Source organism: Mirounga angustirostris, unplaced genomic scaffold, assembly GCF_029215605.1.
Source record: "Mirounga angustirostris isolate CCGP_5_RB_7025 unplaced genomic scaffold, mMirAng1.0.hap1 SCAF_7, whole genome shotgun sequence".
In the NCBI taxonomy this organism is placed as follows: Eukaryota; Metazoa; Chordata; class Mammalia; order Carnivora; family Phocidae; genus Mirounga; species Mirounga angustirostris.
Genome location: NW_026991715.1, coordinates 23,160,006 through 23,173,502, shown reverse-complemented (window position 1 = coordinate 23,173,502; position 13,497 = coordinate 23,160,006). Strand labels below are relative to the sequence as shown.

The window sequence follows — 13,497 nt, the reverse complement described above, 5'->3', positions numbered from 1 at the left end:
AGGCTGGCTGGGTTCTGGACTTTACACTGGTGACACTTAATAAACATTTATTATTTTCTTACTGAGAATCTTTACATATCTCCATCAGAGACCACAGGGGTGACAATATTATTAAAGGAAATCGGGGCTTCTTGTAAACATTCTGGAGAGGCCTCAGCCTCTTGGAAGGACTGGGATCCCCGCTCAGCTTCCAGCTGCTGAATTTTCCTTTCCTTTTCCTCTAAAACATCTTCCAGCTGGGTGATCTTCTCAGTCTGAAGGGAAACCTGCGTCGACAACTCCATAATCAGGTTAATTTTTCGATCACCTTCTTCGACAGGCGGGAGACCCCCACAGGACTCTTCCCAAGAGTTGTCTTCTAGAGCAAAGAAGAAAAAGAAAGTCTGAGCAGTTTTAATTGGATTTCCCAGAACTCAAAGAGAGGGAAGATGAAAAAGCTTTATTTCTCACGTTCTTAAAAGGGAACACAGATGTTGCGTCATCTGGTCAGATATACTGAGAATGGAATCTGGATCCGGTGAGGGGAAAGTTTCTGGGTGTTCATGAAAAAAGAACTTGGAAGCCTCCAGAGAGGGAGGAGAATCAGTCTTTGCCAACTCTTTTTTGTACACATTTAGCTTTTAATTAGCCATGGGAATGAGCCCTCCTTGAAAATCCAATCTATGAACAAGAGCCATCCCAAGTTTCACGGTATCTTTTGGCCCGAGAATCTTTCACAAGAGCGACAATCGAGTAGAGATATACTTTGAATTGAATTTTAACTCAACTAGGAAAAAAAAAAAGTTGTTATGGCCCTTTCTGGAAGATGATGAGAAAAGACTAGTTTTTTAACCCAAGTCAGCTTTACAGTTGGCAGGGGTATAATTTGAGGTGATCCGGGAAAGCTATTAGCATAGTATCTGTTATAGAGATTCTTTTTTTAAAGGTCTGAAGCTTTTTCAGCATTTCTTAATAAAAATCACTAGTATCGGGCGCCTGGGTGGCTCAGATGGTTGGGCGTCTGCCTTCGGCTCAGGTCACGATCCCAGGGTCCTGGGATCGAGTCCCGCATCGGGCTCCCTGCTCCTTGGGAGCCTGCTTCTCCCTCTGCCTCTCTCTCTCTGTCTCTTATGAATAAATAAAAAAAATCTTAAAAAAAAAAAAATCACTAGTATCTCCTGGATAGAAAAGCTTATCCTTTATAATTTCTGACCCCTCAGATAAGGATAAAAGCCTGAGTAAAGAGGGAGAGGGAGGCTCCAATAAAGAGATAAAATAGGGCGCCTGGGTGGCTCAGTCCATTAAGCGACTGCCTTCGGCTCAGGTCACGATCCTGGAGTCCCGAGATCGAGTCCCGCATCGGGCTCCCTGCTCGGCAGGGAGTCTGCTTCTCCCTCTGACCCTCCTCCCTCTCATGCTCTCTGTCTCTCATTCTCTCTCTTGCAAATAAATAAAATCTTTAAAAAAAAAATAAAAAAAAGAGATAAAATATTGGTGGCTGGCATCAGGGAAACCTTGAAAAAAAAAAAAAAATCCCAGTAGACCATCAAAAAATGTAGCTGCTGAAAGCAAACCTCATCCTACTAGACTTTAGCAGGATCACCCTCCTTTACCGCTCTCATCCTGAAATTTCCACCATTAAAATCATGTCTCTGAGTTATACAAAGGGCAGACATCAGCTATAAGTGATGTCAGTTGGCTTGGGTGTCATTGTAGGATTACTCGAGCTAATAGCATAGGAATGAAAGGTATTGACAGCCGATTACTATAATTAAAGGTCTGGCATTTACTCGGTCCTCAGTGAACACAAACCCCACAGCTGCACCTGAGGGAAACCTAACTGCCAGTCCAGGCGACGGATGCCTGCTACTATTGTGTGAAGACGGGGCAGTTTTGCTGGGATGGTCCATGCAGGCAGGGAATCTCCCACTTCTCAGCAAATAAAACTCATTTGCCGTTTTTTTTGTTTTTTGTTTTTTCCTAATTTTCCCCCAGGGATCATGGGATGAAAGCTTGAACACTGACTTGCATGGAGGGGCAGGATGCTTTGGGCCTCCGAAAAGTGATGAAAGATCAGGATGTCCTCTGCTCTTGGTAATTGTGCTTGGCGATGTCCTACATTTCAAGAATCTATGGAGAAGTTTTTGTTCTGAATATGTGAAATTTTAGCACTAATATTGAAGGAGATGGTAGTTTGTCTACCTTTCTTTGCAAGCAACGAAAAACATCTCCACATCTCAAAGGAACATGTAGTTTGTTGCTTCTGCAATAGGCCATTGATTTTAGGCCCCGGGCGAGTCAGTCCATTCGGCAGGAGGCTTTCATCATCTCTGATACACCAGGGCCTTCTCACCTTTTATCTGGCCAGAGCTGTGCTGTCCAATATGGAAGCCACTAGCCACGTGTGACATTAAGCAATTAAGTGTGGCTAGTCTGAAATGAGATGTACTGTTAAGTATAAAATACACATTTGATTTGAAGACTTAGTGTGAAAGAAACGTGAACTGTCTCATTAAATTTTAAAAATTTGGTTATGTATGAAAACAGTAAAATTTTGGATCTATTGTATAAAATAAAATACATTTTAGGACAATATTCACTCATTCATTTCTTCCTGTTTTCAAAACATGGCTCCTAGAAAATTTAAAATATCATAGGTGGCCTGCCTTGGTGGCTCTCACTTTTCTGTTGGCTGGTGCTGGGCTCGAGTTTCTGTTTGGATGAGCATTCTCTGACACCCAAGTGGATGGGTTCCTCGTAGGTGGCTCTCGTCAACATGTATTGTTGTTACTTGGGAGGGAGAATTGTTGACCCTCAACTGTTAGCACACAGATCATTTTTCTGTTACTCCCGATGGTGGAGGCATGGAAATCTGGGCTTAGGAGAGTGGGTTCTTGTGGGTTGAAGTGAGTTTCCACAGGAGAGGAAAGAAAAGACAGAAAGTGTCAACCAGACGCAGCGAGAAGATAGGAAGGAAAGGAATGGTGGGCAGGATAGGGAAGGCTGGGCCTCCGTGAGGCTCAGGGCTGGAGAAGGGCATCAGGAGCCTCCCTCCTTGTTGTGCTGGCTTGTCCTCTTTCTCTTTGACCTCTTCTTCCAACTTTTCTTTCTCCAGTTTTTCCTCTTTTTTCAGGAGGACTTATTTCCTACCAATTTACACAACTAAAAAAAGGCGTTTAGTGCCATTACAGAAGGCAAACTGGTCAAAAAAGTGTTTTTTTAATAAGGCAATATAGGTGGAATACGTTGTTCATCTAATTCTAGTGATAAAGGGGTAAAAATGCAGCAGGATGGCATTACCTAGGCAATTGCTGTTACTAGGTCTACATTTTCTGTCTCTGCCCTCCCAGAAGAGAGTAGTCGAGAGAGAGAAGGTAGAAAGAGAATGAGGGAAAGAGAGACAGGGAGTCTTGGTTAGCGCAGGCTGCCATAACACAATACCAAATATTGACTCGGGGGCTTAAACAGCAGAGATTTATTTTCTCACAATTCTGGAGGCTGATAGTTTGAGATCTGGGTGGCAGCCTAGTTGGGTTCTGATGAGAACTCTGCCTGGTTTGCAGAGGACCACCTTCCCACTGTGTCCTTACAGGGCGCAGCAGAGACCACAAGCTCTATGATGTTTTCTTCTACGAGGCACTCGTCTCAGGACCCAACCCTTATGACCTCATTGAAACTTAATCACTCCCAAAGGCACCATCTCCAAATGCTATCACACTGGGGTTAGGGCTTCAACACATGAATTACACTGAGGACACAATTCAGACAATAGCACAGGGAAAAGACAATTGGAAAAGGAGAGATAGTACAAGGACCTTGATTCTCACTGTGTTGTTTTCATGTATTAAATGAAAACGCTGATAAGGAGATAAGCTAAAGTGCATCTATATACCAGCTTTTTTAGATTCCACATATAAGTGATATCATATAATATTTGTCTTTGTCTGATGCATTTGACCAAGCAGAATGTACTTAAAAGCTGAATTGATGGAGAAAGAGTGGAGTGGTGTTTACTGAGAGGATGGGGGATGGGGAGGGAGGAATTGGAGAGGTATTGGTCAAAGTGTACAAATTTCTAGTTATAAACTTAAATTCTGAGTAATGTGTAGCGTAATGATTATAATTAATAATACTGTATTGCATACTTGAAAGTCACTGGGAGAGTAGATCTTAAATGTTCGCTCCACAAAATAGACATGGTAATTCTGTGATGGGATGGTATTCTTAGCTAACGTTGTGGTGGCAATCATTTTGCAAAATACACATGTATCCAGTGAACACATGGTGCACTTTAAACTTACACCATCTTATAGGTCAATTATATCTCAGTAAAACTGAGAAAAAAAGAAGTATATACACCAAGAAGGAAATTTCTCATACAGCTATATTTTACTATTTAATGACCTCTTCACACATACAATAAAAATATTTTTGGGGGCGCCTGGGTGGCTCAGTTGGTTAAGCGACTGCCTTCAGCTCAGGTCATGGTCCCGGAGTCCTGGGATCGAGTCCCACATCGGGCTCCCGGCTCAGCAGGGAGCCTGCTTCTCCCTCTGACCCTCTCCCCTCTCGTGCTGTTTCTTTCTCTCTCTCTCTCTCTCTCTCTCTCTCAAATAAATAAATAAATAAATAAAATCTTTAAAAATATATATATATTTTTGTTCCATTTCTAAGCACATTACAAATCACAGAAATGTTTTAAACTCTTCAACAAATTGGGGGCTCCAGGAGTCTCATATCCTACTTGTAGTGGAATTAGCCCAAGGCCACCCCAGTGATTTGTCCAGACTCTACCACTAAGCTCTGCACGATCTGATGTGCACCATTCTCCTTGAATCCAGGCTCCCTTATCTGGAAGCTCCTGACAGCTCTACCCATCCCCACATCTCAAACACTGGTGGTCCTTCCTAGATTTTCATTAGCAGCTCATAATAGTCTTGCCAAGGTCACATCTGCCTGAAGCATGGAGGGTTCTGTCATCTGATTGCATAATCTTAGGTTTAGCCCCATTCCCAGGGACCTCCAGGAGACACAGAGACAAGAGAAATTCTTCTGTCACAGGGAGGGAGCCAACCTGATTAGCCACAGTCAGGGTATGAAATCCCAATTGCTACCATAGCAGAGGTTTTTACAAGTACATGCCGTTTTTCATGATTTCCCCTCCTTCTGCTTCAACTTAAAATAGGTGTGAAGCCCAAATGAGAATGACGGCTTAGGGTCATGGCAAAGAGGAGATGACAGAAGGTGGCAGTTGTGCATGCTTAAAAAGGTTTAGAAAGAAGACAGACAACAGGAGCATTCTTTTGCTTGCAGCTGGGACCGGCTAGGCTCACTTTTCTATGTAGCCTTGAAAAGACAAAGGGCCCAGAAGAAATCGTGACATTTGCTTTTGACCATTTCCAGCTTCTTCTTTTTTTTTTTTTCAAAGATTTTATTTATTTATTCATGAGAGACAGAGAGAGAGACAGAGGCAGAGTGAGAAGCAGGCTCCCCGCGGAGCAGGGAGCCCGATGCAGGACTCGATCCCAGGACCTTGGGATCATGACCTGAGCCGAAGGCAGAGGCTTAACCGACTGAGTCACCCAGGCGTCCCCCAGCTTCTCATTCTTTTTTTTTTTAAGATTTTATTTATTTATTTGAGAGAGAGTGAGAGAGAGAAAGAGCACAAGAAGGGGGAGCAGGAGAGGGAGAAGCAGACCCCCCGCCGAGCAGGGAGCCCGATGCGGGACTCGATCCTGGGACTCCGGGGTCATGACCTGAGCAGGAGGCAGTCGCTTAACCAACTGAGCCACCCAGGCGCCCGCTTCTCATTCTTAATAGCCTTAAACCCTTCGTGCTCTTAGCAAAGTGCCATATGTGAGTTATATTAAAAACACTAGTAACTAAGGAGTTAACAGCAGAGGTCATTATAGTTTGAGTAGCTTAGAGACTTAGACTTAACTTAGAATGTGTATTTGGGCACCATCTGATCTCACCTGCACAGGATTTACATCTGCAACATCCCTAACTGCTGCTTTTCTGAGTAAGCGGCTCCCGGACATGAGTGTCCCTCCAGCTCTTAATAGGTCAGCTGCCAGTTGTAATCAATGAATAAAATTTGCTTTTTACCATCAGTACAGCTACACATTGTTAGATACCTGGTGGGTGGGGAGCTGTGATGGACGGACTGGAGGAGAGCAGGATACAGCTTGTTGCTAATCAGAGAAAGGACGCGTGGTGTAATACTAGGTTCAAAGACCGAAATCACCTGAAAACATTGCTTCGCGCATCCGGGAAGTTAATAGTTCTGCCACCGAAGTGATGCATTGCTGAAGGGTGACCCCGTGAGTGTCCGGGAGGCTTTTTTTAGATTTTCTAAACATTTGTCTCTAAAAATGGGCATTTCCCCTTTTGATCCCTTCACTGATGCCACCACCGGGAAATGTTCAATGAACACAGGAATGCTAAGAACCACTAATCTAGTTTCTGCTTCACATGCCTCTCATGATGGGAAGCACACTTCTCCCCAGGCAGGTCTCCATGGTCATTTTAAAAATTAACTCATCAGGGGCGCCTGGGTGGCTCAGTTGTTAAGCATCTGCTCAGGTCATGATCTCAGGGTCCTGGGATAGAGCCCCGCATCGGGCTCCCTGCTCTGCAGAAGCCTGCTTCTCCCTCTCCCACTCCCCCTGCTTGTGTTCCCTCTCTCACTATCTCTCTCTCTCTGTCAAATAAATAAATAAAATCTTTAAAAAAATAAAAATTAAAATTAACTCATCAGTAATTAGTCACTGGGACCCTGCACATGGAGAACGAGTCAGATGCGCTGTTGGCTTCCATATTGACAGTTCCACGCTTGGGGAGGGGAGAGGAAGCATTGAGTTAGGCCCCAAAGAACATTCCGGATTTAGCCTAAACAAACACCTCAGCTGCGTACTACCTCATGAATGTTTACTTTTCTCTCTGCTTTTCAAGCTAATGACCGAGGCTGCCAAGTGTTTACTCAATAAGAAAGACTCTTCCCAGTGAGGTGATTAAATGCTTTATTTCATCAGAGCTACCCAGGATTACTGTTTGGCCTAAAAGACTATGTCAGCTTCCTTCTCTGTACAAATGCCCATCACTCTGACTCACCTTCATGTGGTTTTGGAAGCTGTGTATATTTCTCAGTAACCGCAAGGGAGTCCAGTTTCATCTATTGCCATACTTGGACTTGAAAATTGGCTCATCCTTGTAAATCTCTCTCTCTCACTATTTGAATAATAAACAAAACTTCAATAATAACCTTCCTAGTTTTCTGTCCTTTTCTAGACTTTCACAATTACCATCCGAGAATAGTACTTCTCTGAAATAAATGATTTGCTTATTTGGGGGGTTCTTATAGCACAAGTATTTTACATCTTAAAAGCCAGATTATTCTTACTACTTGAAGTTTTCTCTGTTTTCTCCCTTCGGTGTTTTTATTCATATGGGGACCAGTGTCTCTAGTGACAAATGGCCAACTTCAAAGAGGTTTCAACTACTTACCATTAATGCCGTGAATGCTTAGAGTACATTTGAAGTTGGCATGTGTTTGTTGATTTGGAAATAAGAGCGGCATTAAAAGAAGAGAGTTGATTGGGGTACCTGGGTGGCTTAGTTGATTTGGCGTCTGGCTCTTGGTTTCAGCTCAGGTCATGCTCTTGGGGTCCTGGGATCGAGTGCCGTGTTGGGCTCCAAGCTCAGTGGGGAATCTGCTTGGCGATTCTCTCTCTCCCTATCCCTCTACCCCCCACTCCCCCCTCCCGTGCTCTCTCTCCCTCTCAAATGAAGAAATACATATTTTTTTTTTTAAAAAAAGAATAGATTTAATTGGCAAATAAGTTTGGTCAGTTAAAAGAACTGAAATGTAGTTTGATATATGCTTAGAAATTTTCAGTGTATATCAGAAAACTTCCCACATCTTAGTGATGACCACTGTTACAATAGGATTTTATATTAGCAGAAAAATCTAAGGTACAATGGCAGACTGGAGCAACTCTATATTTTCACCTAGCTACGGTCCAATAGCCCCACACCTTAGATCCTGAACACATGTGTTTTAGTAAATGCTTTGGAAGGAACAAAATACTTGGTTTAAAACAACGATGGCAGGGATGCCATGCTGATGACATGGGGGAGTGCTCTGGAGAGCGATCAAAGGGCTTATAGAGCACTTGATGAAGAAAACCCTCAGGAAAAACAAGGACTGAGAGAGAGTCTGTAGGAAGCACTTGTCGCTTCAAGTTTTGGGGGGCTCCCGCAGATGCTGGGCCCATGCCAGTCTCCAGAACCAGCATGAAGGGTCTGGCTGATGTGGATGCTTCGAGGACTTGGATAGTGTTTGAGGACCAGGTAGGATGAAAAACATGCACCTCCCACTGTTAGTACTGCTCTTGTGGTGGTAGGATGCTCTCACCGGGAGACACGTCTAGGATGTAAAGGGATTGCGGGAACTGCAGATCGCTACCCTCCTTCCTTTGTTGACTCGGAGGCATAAATGCACCGTGATGCCCATGGTTAGTGTTTATTGAAATGGCTAATTCTCTCTTGCCCAGCACAAATACTGTAGTTGAAGTATTGCAATAGCTTCACGTCTGGTCCTACTGCTTCTGCAACCTGCCCTTTCAGTCTGGTTTCAACTCTGCACAGAGAGGTCTCATTGAACTTTAAGTTGGGTCTTGACAGTCTTTTGTCTGAAATCTTCCAATGATTTTTCATCTCATGTAGACTAAAAACCCACCTGCTAACATACTATGTGATTTGGCCCCCCTTTACTTCACGGGCACATCTATTCTTCCTTTCCTTGTTCCTAACAGACTAGGCATGTTTCCACCTCAGGGCCTTTATATTTGCTACTTCCTCTGCCTGGATAACTGTAGCTTTGATGCATACATGGCTAGCTCCCTCAGTTCCTTCAGGTCTCTCCTCTCCAAAGTCACCTTCATCCAGTGAAGCGTCTCCCAGTCGTCTTGCCTACAATTTCAATGCAGCCCCCACTGCTGGACAAGTCAGATCCTTGTTCCCTGCTTTGCTTTTTTTCTGAAATTCTTTGTCTGACTATTTTATGTTTATCTTCTTGGTAGTCTCTTCCTACCCCGCTAGAATGAAAGCTCCATGAGGGCAGAAATCTTTGACTATTTTGTTCACTACTGTGTCTTCTCTACCTAAAGCAGTGCCTGGCACATGTCTTAAGTCATTTGTTAAGTGAATAAATGGATGAACATCAAGTGCATATATGATACAAAACCACGGTAGCAATGGCCAGTCCAAAGGTTTTCACTGGTGCATGGTTAGGATGGTTCCCAGATTTCCTCCCCAGGCACATATTTTCTTTTTTTCTTTTTTTTAAAGATTTTATTTATTTGACAGAGAGAGACACAGCGAGAGAGGGAACACAAGCAGGGGGAGTGGGAGAGGGAGAGGCAGGCTTCCTACAGAGCAGGGAGCCCGATGTGGGGCTCGACCCCAGGACCCTGGGATCATGACCTGAGCTGAAGGCAGACGCTTAATAACTGAGCCACCCAGGTGCCCCCAGGCACATATTTTCTTCACACAAAACTTACCACTACTGCATTCCCCGCCTACCCTCCCCCACCCCAGATAATAAACTATTGTGATTGTACAACGTTGCACTTAACATCTGTGAATTTAAGTTTTTGTTAAATGGAAAAATGGAAAAGTTAGGATAGCTCTCTTCCAGATCCATGATTCAGATTCTATGAGCTGTAAAAATGGTTCTTCACACTGGCACCTGGGGAGTTTAATCAGTACAGAGAATCCAAGGTCTCACTGCTGAAATTCCGCTTGAGTGAATCTAGGAGGGTGTCTGGGAATCTATAGTTTTACAGAGTGCCCTAGGTGGTTCTGATGATTGGCCCGGTTTTGGCAGTTGAATTTCTGACCTGTAATAGGCACGGGGAACTAAATTTCTGGCTAAATCCTTAAAGGTAGGTCAGAAATCTTCCAGGCATGCCTCTTCTTGACAAGGCTGCAGTACACACAGCAGAAGAGAGATCACATCTATTATATTCTCAGTGCCTCTCCCTTGTTACCAGATATGGCTCTGCCTGTGAATGTTACCACTGACTGAATGTATCCATGGTCTTCCCCTCCCTCCCTCCACAATTAGCTTAAATCTCTGCGACATCTTGCCAGGTCTAACTTGGCTGAATCATCTCTAGAATCCAGAGAAAATGATGAGTTTGGAGGTTTGTTTTGTTTTTGCTTTTGTTTCTGTTTCTCAGTGAATGGATAGATCCATTTCCTCACAAGCTAGTCTGGAAAGGAAAGGAAGTCTCTCTTCTGAGAGATCTCATTTCCTGAGAGATGATGCCTTGAGGGCAAGCACAATGACTCCTCAGCTTCCATAAGAGTTTAACAGCTACCACAACCACATAGGGAGCAAGTGAATCCCCTTCAGCAGATCTGAATCCAGGATCTTCTTTCTGGAGCTTCCTGAAGTCAACTGATGTGCCTCCCAAAGACTAAGAACATTATAATAATAGAAAGGTGTGTGAATACCTTGGTACTAGATTGGGAGGTGGGAGAGATTTGTTTGTGTGGAAAAGCAAGTGGGGACATCTCAAAGACGGTGCCACAAAATGAATATAGGCTGGTCCATGATGGGAGATGGGGGAAGCAACCAGTGGCCAGACACTAGGTGGGGACCTAGTGCAGTGCTGTGTCCCACCTTCTATCTAGGGTAATTTGTTTTTTTTGTTTTTGTTGTAAATTGTTTTACCAGGGTGAGGGTAGGACACCGTAGGTTAACTTAGTCTGTTGCTCCCTTTCAGGGCAGGGTCTCAGATCTTATCAGATTGTTCTACAGAAGGAGTTCTTCAACCAGATTAGGAAAACAGCACAAACACTGTTAGCATCACAATGCTCATGAGTTATGCCTAGAGGAAATCAATCTAAGCAGAAGAAAGGTTTTTTTTTGGAATGACTTTTACCTTGTCCAGTGAGAAGGACCTGAAGTCCCCTCCTGTAAATCTGGCTCCATTGAAGAGTGGTTCAAGCACAATGACTGATGCCTGGCCAGAGGCTTAAAGGTGAAAATGGACTCTGGTAGGGGAAAAGGAAAATCACACTGGGGTGGGGGTGGGGTGAGGGGGAGATACGTAGGAGACTGTGAGAAAAGAAGAAAAAGAAGAGATAGTAGATGAAGGACCATTTCTATGCTTATCTGCAGTAGAATCAGTATGGACTCAAAGTCAATTGGAGGAATATGAGTAAAGATAAGGTTTTATATCATTTAGACTGCATGTTGCACTAGAGTCTAACAGTGAGACTCCTGCTTTTCTTCTCCATGCACAGGGGTTATATGAGGCTAAGTCTATAGAATGATGAACACCAATTTAGTTGTTTGCATTAATTTTCAAGCAGTTATTTGTTATAATTGTTATAATTTCTAGTGTTGCATGGCTTTGAGAAATTATATGATGCTGTAGTAAGAATAGTATTGGCAGTGTTATTCTTTGACAGGGCAATGCAAATCAATGTTTTTTTATGGAGAAGGATAGGATAAATAATTCTTCATTTTTGTGGATTAGGGATTTGCTTGTATAAACTCTGCAGAAGAATGGGTTTTGTGGAGAGGGTGTGCAAGTCATTTTGATTTAGTTGACTTGACGATGCTATTTAATGTCCTGGACAACAGGACACTTGGCTGCAGTCATTTGAGTGACATGGCAGCTATACCTCACCACATACGGCTTCTTCTCTTCCTTAAGTCTTAGCCCGTCCCTAAATTTCTTCCTTTTGCATAGCCCTGGGATGACAATGATGGCATCACTGAATTTTACCAGCCTCCTAGATTCAGTGCTAGGTCTAGACCCAGTACTTCTTGGATGAAGATAAGAAATCTATGCATAAGATGTAACAAATTGCAAAAAAAAAAAAAAAGGGCGCCTGGGTGGCTCAGTTGGTTAAGCGACTGCCTTCGGCTCAGGTCATGATCCTGGAGTCCCAGGATCGAGTCCCACATCGGGCTCCCTGCTCGGCAGGGAGTCTGCTTCTCCCTCTGACCCTCCCCCCTCTCATGCTCACTCTCTCTCATTCTCTCTCTCAAATAAATAAATAAAATCTTTAAAAAAAAATTGCAAAAAAAAAATACTATAGTGACAAAGGCTCTTTTCCTAACCAAACTTTAGTTAGGCTCCTCTGAAACTCATCCTTAAACCCTGTCTTCAAGCGCCCAGTTGCAGAGAGAAGTCTGCTAAATCACTTTTCAAGAATCCCCACCCTTGGTATCTGATCATCCTCCATATCTGAAGAAATTCCTTATCTTCCACCACACCCCAGGTGACATCTGGTCACCCTGGCCTGCCTGCCCCCTTACTCATCTCCCACCAACAAACCCCACCCACACCCCTTACTATAAATTCCCACTTTTCCTTGTCATATGTAGAGTGGAGCCACCCTCTCTTTCCTACTGTGGACACTAATTGCAATCAGTAGCCCTCAATAGAGTCTTCCTCACTGTTTTCCCAAGTGTCACAATGGTTGGGTTTGTTTTTTTTTTTTCTTCCCTTAAAAATAGCAGCTGAAGGATCACACAGAATTTAGTCGGATTGTTGATGTATTTTACTGTGGAATCCTAAAAATGATAATATCAACTGCTGCTAGTACTGTCAGTTTTCACGTCATGCAGAACAGTTCTCCAAGTGTGAACACTCCTTCTTTTGAGAATGACATTGCTGAGATTAATTACTGAGATTTTTAATTACGTAAAACATTAAGCAGAGGCTGCTCTTCTGGTCCGTCCATAATTTTCTCAATAAGCTTCTCAGAGCACTTTAGAAATAGGGAGGTATGGTAGGCAAAATAATGCCCCTCCCCAAAGATGTCAACAAAGTTATCCAGAATAATGGGCCCCCAAAGATGTCCCCAGACCTGTGAATATGTTTCTGAAGATGCTATACTGCTGGCTTTGAAGATGGAGAAAGGAACCACAAGCCAAGGAATACACGTGGCCTATAGAAGCTGGAAAAGGCAAAGAAACAGATTCTACTCTAGAGCTGCCACAAGGAACACAGTCTGTTGATGCCTTGATTTTAACCCAGTGACACCTGTTTTAGACTTCTGGCCTCCAGAACTTTAAGATAATAAATTTGCGCTGTTTTCATCCACTAAATTTGTGGTAATGTGTTACACACTAATCGGAAGCAAATAAAGAAGGGAAAACTAAGGAACATCTGAGTAATGAGGAAAATCTATCCATGACAGGATTCCCAGAAAGCTCATTTAGGTGCAAAGTCACCAATGGACTTGGATTTCAGCTAAGGGCAACTAAAGGTTTCCAAACATCCAGAGAGGTCTGGATTCCAGGCCCTCCTGCATCCTCTGGAATCTCATGCCTTTGTTATTCTCTGTTCCTTATAAATGTTAACCTTTCCACTGACTCCAAGCCATTAGCATTTAAATGTACTCATTTGGTACCATCTTAAAAAGGAAATAAAACCCTTTCACTACCTAATGCCCCTTCAGCTATTGCTCTATAACTGTTCTCCCCTTTAC

General features: G+C 43.3%; 1 protein-coding gene across 1 annotated transcript in view; it reads right to left on the bottom strand.

Annotated features, from left to right (window-relative positions):
• CCDC192 (coiled-coil domain containing 192) overlaps positions 1-13,497 on the bottom strand; it is a 203,958-nt gene continuing 190,461 nt past the window's right edge. Inside the window, exon 6 of the mRNA XM_064595648.1 lies at positions 1-358. Within this exon, the coding sequence (XP_064451718.1) occupies positions 72-358 (287 nt within the window). The 3' untranslated portion in view covers positions 1-71. The remainder of the gene's footprint in view (positions 359-13,497) is intronic.